The following is a 19,605-nucleotide window of genomic DNA, read 5'->3' as shown; positions in this document are numbered from 1 at the left end:
TTGGATTGCATTTTGACTTTCCAAATGTCCTGACTAATAGATTCCAACGGTTTCCCAGCAACAGATGTTAAACTAACTGCTCCATAGTTTCAGCTTTCTGCCTTTCTCAATTAACTTATAATCTTATGGATTCCTTTTAATCATTAACTTTTATATAGGTTGATTCTTATGATGAACACGACACAATATTACCTTCCTCTCACTACTGTAGTCGCTCCATTTGTTGCTGGGTAAAATCTTCTGGCCCTTCACGCCGGAGAGATCTTCTGGTCCCATTGAGGGTGAATCCTGCTGCTGTTTTCCAGCCGGTGTGGGTTGGGATCAATGGGAAATCCAATTGATTGTGGAAGGACCAGGAAGTCCCCGCCACTGGACAATGTCACGCAGCCTCCCATCGCTGAGAATCACGCCACAGGGAGGCCACAGAATCGCACCCATTTTATATACAACGTAGAACTCCACAGCACAAACAGGCCCACAAGTTACGCCGATCATATCCATACCTACCAGGCCTATCTATAACCCTTAATCCCATTAGATCCCATGTACTCATCCAGAAGTCTCTTAAAAGACCCCAGCGAGTTCGCCTCTACCACCACCAACGGCAGCCGATTCCACTCACTCACCACCCTCTGAGTGAAAAACTTACCCCTGACATCTCCTCTGTACCTGCTCCCCAGCACCTTAAACCTGTGTCCTCTCGTAGCGACCATTTCAGCCCTGGGAAATAGCCTCCGAGAATCCACCCTATCTATCCCTCTCAACGTTTTATAAACCTCTATCAGGTCGCCTCTCAACCTTCGTCTCTCCAGGGAGAAGAGTCCCAGCTCCCTCAACCTATCCTCATAAGGCATGCCTCCCAATCCAGGCAACATCCTTGTAAATCTCCTCTGCACTCTCTCAATAGCTTCCACATCCTTCCTGTAGTGAGGTGACCAGAACTGCGCACAGTACTTTCATTCAGAGAATGTGGCAAAGTCAGTTTTACTCATAGAATCGTACAATCCCTACAGTGCAGAAAGAGGCCATTCAGCCCATCGAGTCTACACTGACAACAATCCAACCCAGGCCCTAACCCCATAATCCCACACATTTACGCTGCTAATCCCCCTGACAGTAAAGGGTAACTTATCATGGCTAATCCACCAACACTGCACATCTTTAGACTGTGGGAGGAAACCAGAGCATCCGGAGGAAACCCACATAGACACAGGGAGAACGTGCAAACTCCACACAGACAGTGACCTGAGGCCAGAATCGAACACAGGCCGCTGGGGCTGTGAGGCTGCGTCCAATCTTGTCCAAAGTAATGGTGAGCTGCCTCCTTAATTATAACTGAGGGGCCCACTGGGTTATTTCAGATGAAGTTAAGAGTCCCATTGTTGTGGGTTTGGAGTCATATATTGGTCGGAGGGGGCAAAATGGCAGCTTTTCGTCCCTTTAGGGATTAGTGAACCAGCTAGGATTTTACTGCAATGAGTTTGTTTTGTGGTTATTATTTCTAATGCTAGCTGGTTCTTCCTGATTTATTTAATGAACAGCTGCCCCCTGTTGGGATCGGAACTCATTCCTTCAGATCATTGTTTGTATTTTCTGAGCAACTCCACTTGTTTCAAATTGCCAAATGTATCGCCATTTAATTCCCACCTGATTCCTCAGCTGGTCCATCTGATCAATCAAATCGTAGCCACTTTGCAATCTTACTTCACATTCCCCCTAACCTTTGGCGAACAAAATTCTATCAATGTCAGATTTCAAATTTACATTTGATCGCTCATAGAATCATAGAATCCCTACAGTGCAGAAGGAGGCCATTTGGCCCATTGAGTCTGTACCGACCACAACTCCACACAGGCTCTATTCCCGTAACCCCGCATTTTTATCCTGCTAATCTTCTGACACTAGGGTGAAGTGAGCTTGGCCCAACCAGCCCAACCCCCACATCTTTGGACAGAAACAGAGAATTTCAAACTTCTATTGCATTAAGAAATGTTTTCTAAACTCACTCCTGAAAAGTCTGCCTCTAAGTGTTAGATTTGGGGTAGCACAGTGGTTAACACTGCTGCCTCACAGCTCCAGGGACCTGGGTAAGTTTGGAAAATTCCCTCCCCCCGTCTTATATTAAAATACTTTATGGTACTATTTTAAAAATAGACAATTTGCCCAATACTTAGTGCTAAAAAACTGATTATTTTATACTTTATTTAATTTTTGTTTGTGGACATTGCAGTACACAAATGTAAGGTTTATATTAGTGTGTGGATATTTCTGAGAGCTTGAATGTGCTTCTGTAAGTGTGGGGGGGTGGGTTTGGGTGTGACTTAATTATAGAATATAGAACATTCCAGCACAGTACAGGCCCTTCGGCCCTTGATGTTGCGCCGACCAGTGGAACCAATCTAATGACCCTCTAACCTAAACTATTCCAATGTTATCCATATGCCTATCCACTGACCATTCGAACACCCTTAAAGTTGGCGAGTCCACAACTGCTGCAGGCAGGGCATTCCACACCCTTGCTACCCTCTGAGTAAAGAACCTACCTCTGACATCCGTCCTATAATTACCACCCCTCAATTTAAAGCTATGTCCCCTCGTGTTAGCCATCACCATCTGAGGAAGAAGGCTCTCACTGTCCACCCTATCTAACCCTCTGATCATCTTGTATGCCTCAATTAGGTCACCTCTTAACCTTCTTCTCTCTAACGAAAACAACCTCAAGTCCCTCAGCCTTTCCTCATAAGACCTTCCCACCAAACCAGGCAACATCCTGGTAAACCTCCTCTGCACCCTTTCCAACGCCTCCACATCTTTCTTATAACGCGGCGACCAGAACTGTACACAATATTCCAAGTGCGGCCGCACCAGAGTTTTGTACAGTTGCAACATGACCTCACGGCTCCAAAATTCAATCCCTCTACCAATAGAAGCTAACACACAGTACGCCTTCTTAACAACCTTATCAACCTGGGTGCCAACTTTCAGGGATCTATGCACATGTACCCTGAGATCTCTCTGCTCATTGACACTACCAAGAGTCCTTCCATTAGCCCTATACTCTGTACTCTTGTTACTCTTACCAAAGTGAATCACCTCACACTTTTCCACATTAAACTCCATTTGCCACCTCTCGGCCCAGCTCTGCAGCTTATCTTTGTCCCTCTGCAAACTGTAACATCCATCCTCACTGTCTACAACAAAATAGAAAGGGTCGAGAGTTGTAGACCGAGTTACTCTTTCTGAATCAAAGCGATTTCTGTTGCAATGATGGGTGGTCCAACTCTGTATAGCACGGTAGCACAGTGATAGGGTTGGCACGGTGGCACAGTGATAGGGTTGGCACGGTGGCACAGTGGTTAGCACTGCTGCCTCACAGCGCCAGGGACTCAAGTTCAATTCCTAGCTTGTCTGTGTAGAGTTTGCACATTCTCCCCGTGTCTGCGTGGGTTTCCTCTGGGTGCTCTGGTTTCCTCCCACAATCTGAAAGACGTGCCAGTTGACCCGAACAGGCACCAGACTGTGACAACTAAGGGAATTTCACAGTAACTTCATTGCAGTGTTAATGTAAGCCTTACTTGTGACATTAACAAATAAACTTCAAAGCAAACGAATAATAAAATTCAATACTTAATGTCCTCACCTCATTCTTCCATGGATCTGGAACTTCGCTGATGGTATAATTGGAAAAGAGGCTACATTATTTTAAGTGCAAGTATGTTTAATTTAGATACAATGACCACTAAAGTTTTAAATGAACCAATGCCAAGATCAATTTGCCAAATGTTACTGTGCTGTAACATTTATGATTTTAAGATTAGAAGATTGGTTTGGGATGGTAAAGTTAACCGATCTGGGAGGCTGTACCAATCTATGTAAAAATAACAAGCTATTGTACAGCCAGGGAACAGCCAGCGAGGTTCCCCTTGTTTGGATAATCTTAATTTCCACTTGAAGTTCAACACCTTTCCAAGAAAAAACTTTGGATTTGGGAAGGAGTTTGTAAAGTTAAGGGACTCAACTTTCTAACTCACAGATCACAATCAGTAAGGATGGGCAACAGCATCTCCTCCACCATCATCCTCAACACCAGTGCCCCACAAGGCTGTGTTCTCAGCCCCCCTACTATACTCCTTATACACCTATGACCGTGCGGCCAAATTCCCCCCCAATTCGATTTTCAAGCTTGCTGATGACACCACCGTAGTGGGTCGGATCTCAAACAATGACAGAGTAGAGGAATGAGATAGAGAATGCGGCAGTAATGTCTCCCTCAATGTCAACAAAATGAACGAGATTGTCATCGACTTCAGAAAACGTAAAGGAGAACATGCCCCTGTCTACATCAATGGGGATAAAGTAGAAAGGGTCAAGAGCTTCAGGTTTTTAGGTGTCCAGATCACCAGCAACCTGTCCTGGTCCCCCCCATGCCGACACTATAGTTAAGAAAGCCCCACTAACACCTCTACTTTCTCAGAAGACTAAGGAAATTTGGCATGTCAGCTACGACTCTCACTAACTTTTACAGATGCCCCATAGAAAGCATTCTTTCTGGTTGTATCACAGCTTGGTCTGCGCTCCTGCTCTGCCCAAGATCTCAAGAATCTACAAAAGGATTGTGAATGTAGCCCAATCTATCACTCAAACCAACCTCCCATCCATTGACTCTGTCTACACTTTCCGTTGCCTCGGCAAAGCAGCCAGCATAATTAAGGACCCCACGCACCTCAGACATTCTCTCTTCCACCTTCTCCCTTCAGGAAAAAGATACAAAAATCTGAGGTCACAAACCAACCGACTCAAGAACAGCTTCTTCCCTGCTGCTGTCAGACTTTTGAATGGACCTACCTCGCTGATCTTTCTCTACACCCTCGCTATGACTGTAACACTACATTCTGCACTCTCTCCTTTCCTTCTCTATGAACGGTGTGTTTTGTCTGTATAGCGCACAAGAAATAATACTTATTCCTGTACGATAATACATGTGACAATAATATATCAAACCAGTTCAAATTAAATCACCAGCAATGGTTCTAACTGCATAAAATAGTACACTGACCTAATCTTTGATCTTTTTATTGATGTGGAGATCCCGGTGTTGGACTGGGGTAAACACAGTAAGAAGTCTCACAACACCAGGTTAAAGTCCAACAGGTTTATTTGGTATCATTCAGGGCGCTGTTTCTCCCTCAGGTGACTGGCTGACCTGATGAAGGAGCAGTGCTCCGAAAGCTTGTGAAATTAAATAACCCTGTTGGATTTTAACTTGATATTGTGGTCTTTTTTTATATAATCCTGAAGCATTGTGACCCTTTTTCTGCCTTTGTCCCAGTTCTAGCCTGTCGCGAGCATCCTGTCCTCTGGAATGTATCTGGGGATGATGGCGTGGATCCAATCCTTGTGCTGAACCCTTGAATTTTTCCTGTTTTCCGGACTGCAGCCGTGGCCCTGTGCTCGCCACTGTCCAGTCTCCGGCTCTCTCCCTTTTTTGCCAGCCCCTAGGCTTTCTTCTGAATGCTCCCTGGACTTTGCACTTGCTGTTGCCATCTTTGGTTTCATGGTAGGTGTTTGGATGGACATTGCCCACGCTCTCAAAGTACACTGTTCTTTATTTACTTCAAGCATTTGCACCCAGGGGACAAGGTTGGAAATTCTCTACCTCCCAGATTTCTGATGTGGAGATGCCGGCGTTGGACTGGGGTAAACACAGTAAGAAGCCTCACAACACCAGGTTAAAGTCCAACTCATTTATTTGATAGTAAACTCACAAGCTTTTGGGGTTTGTCCCTTCGTCTCCCGACGAAGGGACAAACCCCAAAAGCTTGTGAGTTTACTATCAAATAAATGAGTTGGACTTTAACCTGGTGTTGCTCTAACCAAGACCGCAAGAAACTACAAAAGGCTATGAATGTAGCCCAGTCCATTCCCCAAACAAGCCTCCCATCTATTGACTCCGTTTACACTTCCCATTGCCTTGGAAAAGCATAATTAAGCATCTCAACCATCCCAGATACACTCTTTTCCACCTTCTTCCATCAGGAAAAAAGATCAGAAGTCTGAAAACACGTAAGAACAGCTTATTCCCTGCCATTTGTCAGACTTCATCAAAATTTATCAGACTTTTGAATGGCCCCGTCACATATTAAGCTGATCCTTCTCTTCACCCTATCTGTAACTGCAACACTACACTCTGCACCCTCCCCTTTCCCTCTCTGCTATCTACTCTATGAATTGTATATTTTGCCTGTACAGCACACAAAAAACAACTCTGTACCCCAATAAATCAGTTCTGGCCCAGATTTCTAAACGCCACGCGATCTGACATCTTTTAGTATCTTGTGTGCTCCTTAACCCGAACCCTTATCTCTACAAACGTTATCCCTTCGGGGAGTAGACGGTAATTAGGAACACTCGCCATCTAATGCTCTTCCTCTGGGCGTTACTGCAGTTGCTGCTTCAAGTTTAGCAAGTAGATAGATGTAAAGTTATGGTCTCACCTGATTTCTCCGCTACGCCTTGATTTCCCTGATGTGAAAGAGTAAACGTTACATGGTAGTGGGACGAACTGACTCTTTCAAAATTCCCTCGTGGGACGCTGACCTAACGGACTGGCACTTTTCACTCACCCCGGAGGACAGTTAAGAGTCCATCACATTACTGTGGGTCTTGCAGTCTCGTGGTAGGCCAGACTGGGTAAGGACGGCAGATGGAGAGGTGACCTGATAGAGGTTTATAAAACGTTGAGAGGAATAGATAGGGTGGATTCTCGGAGGCTATTTCCCAGGGCTGAAATGGTCGCTACGAGAGGACACAGGTTTAAGGTGCTGGGGAGCAGGTACAGAGGAGATGTCAGGGGTAAGTTTTTCACTCAGAGGGTGGTGAGTGAGTGGAATCGGCTGCCGTCGGTGGTGGTGGAGGCGAACTCGCTGGGGTCTTTTAAAAGATTTCTGGATGAGTACATGGGATTGGGAGTTACAGATAGTTCTATGGCTTGCTAGGTGTAGATGTGATCGGCGCAACTTTTGGGCTGAAGGGCCTGTTTGTGCTGTAGTGTTCTATGTTCTATTTCCTTCTCTAGTGAACCAGATGGGTTTTTATTTCATGGGGTCACCATTAGACTTTTAATTCTAGATTTTTATTCAAATTTGACCATCTGCTGCGATGAGATTTGAACCCAGGTCTCCAGAGCTTATCTGGGTGTCTGGATGACTAGTGCAGCAACGATACCAACACCCCAATGCTTGGATTTTTCTTCAAAACAGCGAGAATTGATGGGCCAAATGGCCTCCTCCTGTACTGTCAGCGCCATTCTGTGGGTTTATTTAATTCTTAAGGAAGTGACCCTAGAAATAATGGATACATCAGCGATCATCTTGCAAGATTCTATAGAACCTGGAACAGTTCCTACAGATTGGAGATTAGCTAATGTAAGGTCATTATTTAAAAAGGGGGCAAGAGAAAAAATAAGGAACTATAGATGAGTCAGCCTGATGTTGGTAGTGGGGAGAATTCCAGAGTCCATTTAAAAAATATTAACCCTGACAACCCCTGACATTATCCACAGCTGGGATTCTCCAAACCTGCTGCAGTGAATGGAGTTTTAAGAACAAAGAACAAAGAACAACACAGCGCGGGAAACAGGCCCTTCGGCCCAACGAGCCCGCCCCGCCATCTTAACAATGTGTTTTTCCTCCTCCACCCTTGACCCACGTCTATGCTTATGGTACCCCCCTTGGAAACCAGGTTAAGGGGAGACTAATTTAGGAACAATTTGTTACACCAATCAGCCTAAGAGCACATCTTTGGGGTGTGGGGGGAAACCAGAGCACTCGGAGAAAACCCACGCAAGCACGGGGAGAATGTGCAAACTCCCACAGACACCAGCCCGAATCCACGTATCTGCACAGCAATCAGTGATAGTCACTGAGCTGTCGTGGTGCCCGTCTGCTGGGCCAGATAGAGGGGCAAGTGCAGATAACATCAGAGAATTCCGCCATGGATAGCAGAGCACTTGGAAAATAGTAGAAAGATCAGGCAGAGTTAGCACGGGTTTGTGAAAGGGAAATCATGCTTGATAAATCTCAGGGACGTAACTAGTAGAGCTGATGAGGGAGAGCTGGTGGATGTGGTATATTTGGAAGGCTTTCAAAAATGTCCCACATTACACGACTAGTGTGTAAAATTAAAGTGCATGGGATTGGGGGCAGTGTATTGAGATGGATAGAAAACCGAGAGAGGAAACAAAGAGTAGGAATAAATGGGTCATTTTCCAAATGGGAGGCAGTGACTAGTGGGGGTGCCACAGGGATCAGTGCTGGGACCCCAGCTATTCACAATATATATATTAATGATTTAGATGAGGGAAGTAAATGTGTTGAGGAGGAACTTCTTCACTCAAAGGGTGGTGAATCTCTGGAATTCTCTGCCCGTTGAAGTGGTGGAGGCTGCCTCGCTAAATATATTTAAGACGCGGGTTGATGGGTTTTTGATAGGCAGGGGGATTAAGGGTTATGGGGAGAGGGCGGGAAAGTGGAACTGAGACACGACAGATCAGCCATGATCTTATTGAATGGCGGGGCAGGCTCGAGGGGCTAGATGGCCTACTCCTGCTCCTATTTCTTATGTTCTTATGTTCTTATGATGACACAATTATCTGAATGGATATAAATTGAGAAAGGGAATGTGTTCCACAGGGATCAGTCCTGAGACCTTTGTTGTTCGTAGGATATATAAATGATTTGGAGGAAAATGATTCGGATTGGCGGATGGTGACTAGTGAAGTGCCTCAGGGGTCGGTGCTGGGGCCTCAGCTATTTACCATTTATATAGATGATCTGGAGGAGGGAACCGAGTGTAGGGTGTTGAAATTTGCTGATGACACCAAGATTGGAGGAAAGGCAAATTGTACGGAGGGTGTGGAGAGTCTGCAGAAGGATCTAGATAGGCTGGGCGAATGGGCCAGGAAATGGCAAATGGAATTTAATGTTGGCAAGTGTGAGGTGGTCCACTTTGGTAGGAATAATGGTAGGAAGGATTATTACTTACGTGGCGAAAAACTGCAGCAGGCGACGGTGCAGAGGGACCTTGGGGTCCTTGTGCATGAGTCGCAAAAACCCAGCCTGCAGGTGCAGCAGGTGGTCAGGAAGGCGAATGGGATGTTGGCCTTCATAGTGAGGGGGATTGAATATAAAAGTAGGGAGGTCTTGCTGCGGCTGTATAGGGCATTGGTGAGGCCGCAGCTGGAGAACTGTGTGCAGTTTTGGGCGCCGTACTTACGCAAGGATATTTTGGCCTTGGAGGGAGTGCAGAGGAGGTTTACTAGGCTGATGCCGGAGTTGAGGGGGTTGATTGAGCTATGAGGAGAGGCTGAATAAACTAGGCTTGTACTCGTTAGAGTTTAGAAGAATGAGGGGAGATCTCATTGAGACGTATAAGATGATGAATGGGATGGATAGGATAGAGGTGGAGAGACTCTTCCCGCTCAGAAAGGACAGTAGGACTAGGGGGCACAGCCTCAAGATAAAGGGGGGGCGGTTTAGAACGGAGTTGAGGAGGAACTTCTTCACTCAAAGGGTGGTGAATCTCTGGAATTCTCTGCCCGTTGAAGTGGTGGAGGCTGCCTCGCTAAATATTTTTAAGACGCGGGTTGATGGGTTTTTGATAAGCGAGGGGATTAAGGGTTATGGTGAGAGGGCGGGAATGTGGAACTGAGACACGACAGATCAGCCATGATCTTATTGAATGGCGGGGCAGGCTCGAAGGGCTAGATGGCATACTCCTGCTCCTATTTCTTATGTTCTTAGAAAAATGTAGCTGGTCTAAGAACATAAGAACATAAGAAATAGGAGCAGGAGTAGGCCATCTAGCCCTTCGAGCCTGCCCCGCCATTCAATAAGATCATGGCTGATCTGAAGTGGATCAGTTCCACTTTCCCGCTTTCTCCCCATAACCCTTAATTCCCCTGTCTATCAGAAACCTACCTACCCGTGACTTAAATATATTGAGCGAGGTAGCCTCCACCACTTCAACAGGCAGAGAATTCCAGAGATTCACCACCCTTTGAATGAAGAAGTTCCTCCTCAACTCCGAATCAGTTTGATCAGTAAGTTCGCAGATGTCACAAAAATTGATGGAGTTGTGGATGGTGAAGAGGATACAGCAAGATATAGACCAGTTGGAGACTGGCTGGAGGAATGGCAGATGGAGTTTAATCCGGAGAGGTGTGAGATAATGCATTTTGGAAGGTCCAATACATGTAGGAATTAGACAGTAAATGGTAGAACTCTTAGGAGTATTGACAGGCAGAGAGATCTGGGCGTACATGTTCACAGATCCCTGACAGTGGAAACGCAGGTGGATAAGGTAGTCAAGAAAGCTTACGGCATACTTGCCTTCATTGGTTGGGGCATTGAGTATAAAAATTGGCAAGCCATGCTGCAGCTGTACATTAATGTGGAGATATTGGTGTTGGACTGGGGTGGGCATAGTACAAAGTCTCACTACACCAGGTTAAAGTCCAACAGGTTAATTTGGAATCACGAGCTTTTGGAGCACTGCCCACTCACTGGTGAAGGAATAGCGTTCCGAAAGCTCATGATTCCAAATAAACCTGTTGGACTTTGACCTGGCATTGTGAGACTTCTCACTGTATAGATGTAGGCCTCATTTGGAATATTGTGTACAATTCTGGTCACCACACAACCAGAAGGATGTGGGTGCTTTGGAGAGGGTACAGAAGAGGTTTACCAGGATGTTGCCTGGTCTGGAGGGTATTAGCTATGAGGAGAGGCTGGAGAAACTCGGTTTGTTTTACTGGAATGATGGAGGTTGAGGGGTGACCTGATAGAGGTTTACAAGATTGTGAGTGTCATGGACAGAGTAGATAGTCAGATACTCTTTCCTAGGGTAGAAAAGTCAAGTACTGGGGGATATAGGTTTAAGGTAAGTGGGGAAAAGTTTAGAGGAGATGTACGAGGCAAGTTGTTTTACACAGAGGGTGGTGAATGTCTGGAACGCACTGCCCGGGGAGGTTTTGGGACAAAGTACAATAACTGCAGATAAGGAGCGTCTGGTCGAATACAGGCATAGGATGGGAATGGAAGGATAGGGACTCTGTAAGTGTATACGGTTTTTAGTTTAGGCAGGATCATGATCGGTGCAGGCTTGGAGGGCCGAAGGGCCTGTTCCTGTGCTGGACCATTCTTTGATCTTTTTTGGTGCAATGAGATCTGGTGTCTCCGTACACCAGTCACTGAAGGTAAGCATGCAGATACAGCAGAGAGTGTAAAAGGCAAATCGTATGTTGGCCTTCACACCATGAGGATTCAAGTAGGAAGAGGGAAGTGACTGTACTACCTCCCAATTTACAGATGATACAAAGTTGGGTGGGAGGGTGAGCTGTGCGGAGGATACAGAGATACTTCAGTGCGATTTGAACAAGCTGTGTGTGTGGGAATCTACACGGCAGATGGTGTATAATCTGGATACATGTGAGGTTGCCCACTTTGATAGCAATAATAGAGAGATTCTTGATTTGATCTGATTTATTATTGTCACACGTATTAGGAAACAGTGAAAAGTATTGTTTCTTGTGCCCTTTACAGACAAAGCTTACCGTTCATAGAGAAGGAAACAAGAATGCAGAATGTAGGGTTACAGCGATAGCTAGGATGTAGCGAAAGATCAACTTAACGCGAGGTAGGTCCATTCAAAAGTCCGATGGCAGCAGGGAAGGAGCTGTTCTTGAGTCGGTTGGTCCGTGACCTCAGACTTTTGTATCTTTTTCCCGACAGAAGAAGGTGGAAGAGAGAATATTCGGGGAGCGTGGGGTCCCTAAGCTAATGGTTGTCTGATAATACATTATACTGGAGGTAAAGACACTTTTGAGTGGACAATAAGTTAGTGATCTCAGAGGAACAAACTCAAGGGGCTGAATGGTCTCACCCTGAGCTCTTTCATTGGTCGGTATCCGTACAAGGTTAGGGGTTGAATGGTAAATGTTTGAAGGCAACGATTAGTAGCAGGAAAGAGTGGAAAACACGGCGATGTATTTTTAATGAACAAATATTAAATATGATGGAACCCACCTTTCTTCCAAAAGTACAATCCAATCAGAGCGAAGATGAGAAACAGCACCACCGCAGAGCCCATCCCAGCTCCCAGTCCAGTGGAATTATCTAGAAGGAGATAAAGGATACAGTAAGTAAACTCCTGCTTCCCATGGAAATACTTAGCCGCAAATCAAGCCAAAAATAGGCACTGGAATGATGGGAAATTGTTAGTGAGTATCGGAACAGAAGGCCAGCAGTGGAAAGTTGAGGAAACACAGTAAAAAGTCTGACAACACCAGGTTTTAGTCCAACCTATTTATTTGATAATATACTCGCAAGCTTTCGGGTTAGCCCCTTCTGGTCACCACACAACCAGAAGGATGTGGGTGCTTTGGAGAGGGTACAGAAGAGGTTTACCAGGATGTTGCCTGGTCTGGAGGGTATTGGCTATGAGGAGAGGTTGGAGAAACTCGGTTTGTTTTACTGGAATGATGGAGGCTGAGGGGTGACCTGATAGAGGTTTACAAGATTGTGAGTGTCATGGACAGAGTAGATAGTCAGATACTCTTTCCTAGGGTAGAAAAGTCAAGTACTGGGGGATATAGGTTTAAGGTAAGTGGGGAAAAGTTTAGAGGAGATGTACGAGGCAAGTTTTTTTACACAGAGGGTGGTAGGGGCTAACCCGAATGCTTGCGAGTATATTGTCAAATAAATAGGTTGGACTAAAACCTGGTGTTGTCAGACTTTTTACTGTGTTTACACCAGTCCAACGCCGGCATACCCACATCAAGTTGAGGAGACACAGCATTTCCAACAAGAACTCCCTTTAGAGATCGCATGGAGTAATTTTCCGCCCCTGTATCAAAGAACAAAAGAACAACACAGCACAGGAAACAGGCCCTTTGGCCCTACAAGCCCGCGCCACCCATTTTAACCCTCAGTGAGTGCCTCATTCCAATTCTTCTTCTACCTACGACTTTTGCCTACATCTCATGGACTCCACAATAAAGGGGGTTCAAATTTAGAGAATTATATGCGCGCCAGATTAAGGGAGATCCAATTCAGGGACAATTTATTAACACAAATCAGCCTAAAAGCACGTTTTTGGGAGGAAACCGGAGCACCCGGAGAAAACCCACGCAGGCACGGGGAGAATGCGCAAACTCCCACAGACACCAACCCAAGTCGGAGATCCGACCCGGGTCCCTGTATCTGCACAGCAAACAGTCACTGAGTTGCTGTGTTGCCCGTCAGTCGGTCCAGTTTAAGCGTACACTAACGACGTGAAGCTCGAGGCAACTCTCGAAGCAACGTCCGAGAGCAGCCCTCGCACGACCCACCGCGTGTATCCCCCTCGTTGGACAACAAGGCGGGCTGAATTGCCTGTGGATGTATAAAGGAGACATCAATAAACATACAACAGCCTAAACAGACATTCACAGAAGATCAGTCTGCTGGGATTTTGGCGGGAGGAGTGGAAAGTCCCTCAGAATGCCCAAATCGTGTTTGGTGCTGATGTCAGAACGATAGGGAGCGGGATCTTGGTTTCGGACGAGGCTCAGCACAACATTGAGGGCCGAAGGGCCTGTAACTGTACTGATCTACGTGCCTGACTGCCTCAGCGCGCTGCCGGTGATGTCACAGGGGTCTTGATGTGCAAACCTCCCCCCCCACCCCCAGCGATAATTGGTTTCTCCCTCCTCCCTGTTCCCCCCCCCCCCGCCCTCCGATGATTGGTCTCTCCCACAGCGCACCTGGCGGGGACACCTGATGGAGGAGCTCAGGTGAGTGCATCGCTGAGGGGGGGGGAGGGTGGGAGAGGATCATGGCCGGGGTGGGTCAACTCTCTGGCACTGACCCTTGCCAGGGGCAGTGTGGTGGGAGGGGGGGTCGGTATTGTGTGGGAGGGATGTGGACGGGTGGTTACTTTTGGTTAGTTAACTAATTAATAAGGGGATCAGGGGGTTATGGGGAGAAGGCAGGCAAATGGGGGATCAGAAAAATATCAACCATGGCAGAACAGTCTTGATGGGCCGAGTGGCCTAATTCTGCTGCTATGAAAATGGCACCTTGATCCTTAAGAAGGCCAAAGTTGTGCGGGTTAGGCTGTGCTAAATTGCCCCTTAGTGTCAGGGGGATTAGCAGGGTAAATGCATGGGGTTGAGGATAGGGCCTGGGTGGGGTTGTCGGTAAAGACTCGATGGCCTGAATGGCCTCCTTCTGCACTGTAGGGATTCTATGATTCTAAGAAGTGGGGTTGCTTGCGGGACAGGCCCACCCCACCAGTGTGACACACACTTTGGGTTTGTTTTAAGTTGTCACCATCACGGGGAAAAAGGCAGCACTGGGAGATGGCAGCTTTAACATCGCTTTACCCGCATGCTGCCCTACTCTGCGTAAAAATGAAAAAAATTCTGCCCCTTGACTTCATGCTGTTCTGTTGCACTGCATCGAGATTTATACCCTAATTCCATCGCTATCCATCTCTTTAATCCTGATAAATGTCCTGCATTAACACACAGGGTGTTATTTTACCACTTTGAGTCCAAGTAATGGGTGGTCTTGAAACTGGGATTTGATTTTTAGACCCGTTCTGAGGTGCCCCCACACACACTCTGCCTGAAAAGATATCAGTGATTCCAAATCGCACTGCACAAGCCTGCCAATGGGATTTAACGTGCCCAAAACCCTGCAGCTCCGATGGGCGCCTCCACTGCACATGCGCAGAAAAAAAAAAATGATGGAATGTGGCTCCCCCACCACATCCCTCCCGGGCCGGATGATGCCTCCCCCCGGCACCCACAGACATTGCCCCACCCCCCCCCATGACATTACCCTTGTGCCCCTACCTCCCTTTGATCACAGGCAGAGTGGCAGCGAGCCCCTTCTTCCCCCCCCCAACTGATCTCAGGCAGAATGGCAGTGGACCCCCCCTTACTCTCCCTTCCACCACCCAACTGATCTCAGGCAGAGTGGCAGTGGACCCCCTTATTCTCCCTTCTCCCTCCCCAACTGATCTCAGGCAGAGTGGCAGTGGACCCCCCCTTACTCTCCCTTCCCCCCCCACCCAACTGATCTCAGGCAGAGTGGCAGTGGACCCCCCCCGCCCTTTACTCTCCCTTCCCCCCAGCTCCCTCCCACTGATCTCAGGCAGAGTGGCTCTGGACCCCCCCTTACTCTCCCTTCTCCCCCCCCAACTGATCTCAGGCAGAGTGGCAGTGGACCCCCCCTTACTCTCCCTTCCCCCCCCCACAACTGATCTCAGGCAGAGTGGCAGTGGACCCCCCCGTACTCTCCCTTCCACCACCCAACTGATCTCAGGCAGAGTGGCAGTGGACCCCCCCGTACTCTCCCTTCCACCACCCAACTGATCTCAGGCAGAGTGGCACTGGACTACTCGCTCTACTCGCCTCACGCCCGACTTTACCAAGTTTTCGAAAATGAGTGCAACGCATTGTTAAAATCAGGCCCAGTGAGAAGATGGCACAGTGATTAGCGGTGCTGTCCCACAGCGCCACGGACCTGGGTTTTATTCTGCTCGCGGGTCACTGTATGTGAAATGTTTGCACATTCTCCTCGTGTCTGCGTGGGTTTCCTCCCACAGTCCAAAGATGCGCAGCTTTGGTGGATTAGCCATGTTCAATGCAAGGGTCTTTTAAGAGAATTTTAGATAAGTAGAATCATAGAACCCTACAGGGCAGAAAGAGGCCCTTCGGCCCATCGATTCTGCACTGAACACAATCCCACCCAGGCCCTACCCCCATATCCCTACATATTATACCCACTAATCCCTCTAACCTACGCACCCCTAGACATTAAGGGGCAATTTCTTAGCATGGCCAATCAACCTAACCCGCACATCTTTGGACAGTGGGAGGAAACCGGAGCACCGGGAAGAAACCCACGCAGACACGAGGAGAATGTGCAAACTCCACACAAACAGTGACCCGAGCCGGGATTCGAACCCAGGACCCTGGAGCTGTGAAGCAGCAGTGCTAACCCGCTGTGCTACCATGTCAAGTACGTGGAACTTAGTAAGATAGAGGGTTATGGGTAAGTCTAGTAATCTCTAAGGTAGGAACATGTTCGGCGCAACTTTGTGGGCCGAAGGGCCTGTATTGTGCTGTAGTTTTTCTATATTTCTATGGTGTTGCAGGGGCCAGGGTGACTGGGTGGGCCTGAGTAAGATCCTCTTTGCAAAGTCAATGCAACTCAATGGGCCAAATGGCCTCCTTCTGGAGGTGATCGAGATTCTATGATTCTAAATTTGCAATTCTGAAGGAACACCTCAATTCTGTCTCCTTCAATTAGTTACCCATTTTTGGACACTCATATAAGGTGCAGGCATGTGCCCCAGGGGTTTTACAGCCCTGTACCCTCCCCTGCCCAAGGGGGAGAGCCCTGTAGGGATGCCACAGCACCCACACCTGGAGCAAGGTGCTCTGTTGAGTGGTTTCACCTTTTCCCTGTCCGTGAATCTTGTTTCTCCAGCCTCCCAGTCATTTCCTAATGCTGGCCCCCAAATTCTTTTCTCCTTTCCCCCACTCCTTTTATGAGGAGGAAATGCCGCTCGCCATGGCGTTTCCCTGCCCCCCTACCGGTCATTATTTACCCCCCTCAGCCCTCCACGCCCTGGACAGCGCCTCTCTGAGGGTGGCTGACTGACTTGGTCTCAGTCCAGCCGGAGGGTGGATGTACATGGATGAGTACATGGGGTTGAATGGGATTGAGGGTTATAGATAGGCCTGGTAGGTAGGGATATGATCGGTGTAACTTGTGGGCTGAAGGGCCTATTTGTGCTGTAGTGTTCTATGTTCTATGCACTCTTCTCACTGAATGGTGAAGAGAAACCACTACTTCACAGAATAGGGAGGTGAGCACACAAAGGGCAAACTGCTAATCTGTGCCACTCACATTAAGAAGTCTCACAACACCAGGTTAAAGTCCAACAGGTTTATTTGGTAGCAAAAGCCACTAGCTTTCAGAGCGCTGCCCCTTCGTCAGGTGAGTGGGATTTCTGTTCACAAACAGGGCATATAAAGACACCAACTCAATTTACAAAATAATGGCTGGAATGCGAGACTTTACAGGTAATCAAGTCTTAAAGGTGCAGACAAATGTGAGTGGATTATTTTGTAAATTGAGCAAATGCTTTTCTTTAGTTGAAATGCATGAGTCATATTTTTTATGTTGTAGAGGACAGGCCCTGCACGTGAACATATTTAACTACATTTCTGTAAGCCACACCATGAACTAGAGGGCACAGTCTCAAAAAAAGGAGGGGAGGCGCAGTTTAGAACAGCGTTGAGGAGGAACTTCTTCACTCAAAGGGTGGTGAATCTCTGGAATTCTCTGCCCGTTGAAGTGGTGGAGGCTGCCTCGCTAAATATTTTTAAGACGCGGGTTGATGGGTTTTTGATAAGAGAGGGGATTAAGGGTTATGGGGAGAGGGCGGGAAAGTGGAACTGAGCCACGACAGATCAGCCATGATCTTATTGAATGGCGGGGCAGGCTCGAAGGGCCTGATGGTCTACTCCTGCTCCTATTTCTTATGTTCTTATGAGCCCCACTGATAATCTTAAATTGGTGTAAGTCTGAGCACAATCAAATTTTAAAGTTTATTTATTAGTGTCACAAGCAGGCTTACGTTAACACTGCAATGAAGCTACTGTGAAAATCCCCTAGTCGTCACACTCCGGCACCTGTTCGGGTACACCAAGGGAGAATTTAGCACGGCCAATGCACATAACTATCATGTCTTTCAGACTGTGGGAGGAAACCGGAGAACCCGCGGAAACCCACACTGACACGGGGAGAATGTGCAGACTGCACACAGACAGTGACCCAAGCCAGGAATCGAACCCAGATCCCTGGCGCTCTGAGGCAGCAGTGCTAACCACTGTGCCACTGTGCTGCCGGGAATCGAACCCGGGTCCCTGGCGCTGTGAGGCAGCAGTGCTCACCCACTGTGCCACCGTGCTGCTGGGAATTGAACCCGGGTCCCTGGCGCTGTGAGGCAGCAGTGCTAACCCACTGTGTCACCGTGCTGCCGGGGAATCGAACCCGGGTCCCTGGCGCTGTGAGACAGCAGTGCTAACCCACTGTGTCACCGTGCTGCTGGGAATCGAACCCGGGTCCCTGGCGCTCTGAGGCAGCAGTGCTAACCCACTGTGTCACCGTGCTGCTGGGAATCGAACCCGGGTCCCTGGCGCTGTGAGGCAGCGGTGCTAACCACTGTGCCCCCATGCCGCCCCAGGGCTTGGTAATACTGAGGCGGGGTGGTTAATCACCGGGGGAGCCCAGTGCAGGGATCAGCCTTTAAAATAGTTACCCAGAAGTTAGAAGGGGTTTTATTATTTTTTTCTCTAACACTTTCTGAGTAATTACCCTTGTAACCCTGGCAACATCATCCAAAACTTGGGATTTAATGGCTTTTTTTGGATGATTCCCAGTGCAGCACAATTGTCCAGGGATATTAGCTCTTTGGACAATAGCTGTGGAAATTCCTACCTGGGAACTTTCACAAGAGATTCCCTGGCAAAGCTTTATCCCACCCAAATCTGATACTGCGGAGGCCAGCAGTTATAGCCCTTGGTGTTAAAATATACAGCATTGAAATGATAAAAAATGACAAAAGGAGAGATTTCCTGGAAGTTGCTGCATGAATCTTACTTTTGAATTTGAAATGCACGGCGTCACTCTGAGCTGATGTCAGTAGCCTTCCTCTCACATGTGCGTTGCATTGACAGGTGTAACTCCTCGTGTCGAAACGGTTGACGTTTGTCACGGTGAAGGTGACTGAACTGTTCCGCGCGGAAACGGATTGGACCTTTGAGTAATTCTTCTCTCCATGTTGGTACAAGGAAAATGTGATGGCAGCAAGTTTCCAGGGGCTTGTACAATTAAAAGTAGCTTTTCCATACTCCGCCAGAAGTCTCGAATCCAGCGATAAAGTTGGCTTGGATAGATCTGAAATGCAGAAATCTCGGTTGAATGGATAGTCCAGCTCCATTTCGGTAAGTTGACAGTTTGCAACACAGCGTCCGGCACATGTTCCTAATGGCACCAAAACCTGTTCAGGTCTGTGGCTGATCTATTTACGGATGAGTTTAAGCAAAAAATTAACCCTTGGGGTGGCTTCATATCTGAGCACGTTGGCAGTTATCTTGACCAATATTCAGCACATGAACCATGGGACACTTCTGATCATTCTCCTGATTTATCTGCATTTGAAATATCCGGATGGTATAGCTTTATCTTGACGTGGAGGTCATAGAACCCGACAGTGCAGAAAGAGGCCCATCGAGTCTGCACCGAACACAATCCCCCCCAGGCCCTACCCCCATATCCCACCCACTAATCCCTCTAACCTACGCATCTCTGAATACTAAGGGGCAATTTCTTAGCACGGCCAAACAACCTAACCCGCACATCTTTGGACTGTGGAAAGAAACTGGAGCACCCGGAGGAAACCCACGCAGACACGAGGAGAATGTGCAAACTCCACACAGGCAGGGACCCGAGCCGGGAATTGAACCCAGGACCCTGGAGCTGTGAA

The 19,605-nt window shown here is 47.6% G+C and overlaps 1 protein-coding gene across 1 annotated transcript in view; it reads right to left on the bottom strand.

Annotated features, from left to right (window-relative positions):
* Positions 1-248: 248 nt before the first annotated feature.
* LOC145360408 (Fc receptor-like protein 5) overlaps positions 249-19,605 on the bottom strand; it is a 96,161-nt gene continuing 76,804 nt past the window's right edge. The window contains exons 8-10 of the mRNA XM_080215607.1: positions 18,720-19,016; positions 12,084-12,173; positions 249-397 (exon numbers count right to left, since the gene is read on the bottom strand). Of these exons, the coding sequence (XP_080071733.1) occupies positions 249-397; positions 12,084-12,173; positions 18,720-19,016 (536 nt within the window). The remainder of the gene's footprint in view (positions 398-12,083; positions 12,174-18,719; positions 19,017-19,605) is intronic.

This window comes from Carcharhinus amblyrhynchos, chromosome 31 (assembly GCF_965287045.1).
Source record: "Carcharhinus amblyrhynchos chromosome 31, sCarAmb.v2.hapA, whole genome shotgun sequence".
Lineage (NCBI taxonomy): Eukaryota > Metazoa > Chordata > Chondrichthyes > Carcharhiniformes > Carcharhinidae > Carcharhinus > Carcharhinus amblyrhynchos.
Note: the sequence above shows the minus strand (reverse complement) of the source record. Positions and strands in the feature narration are given on the sequence as shown.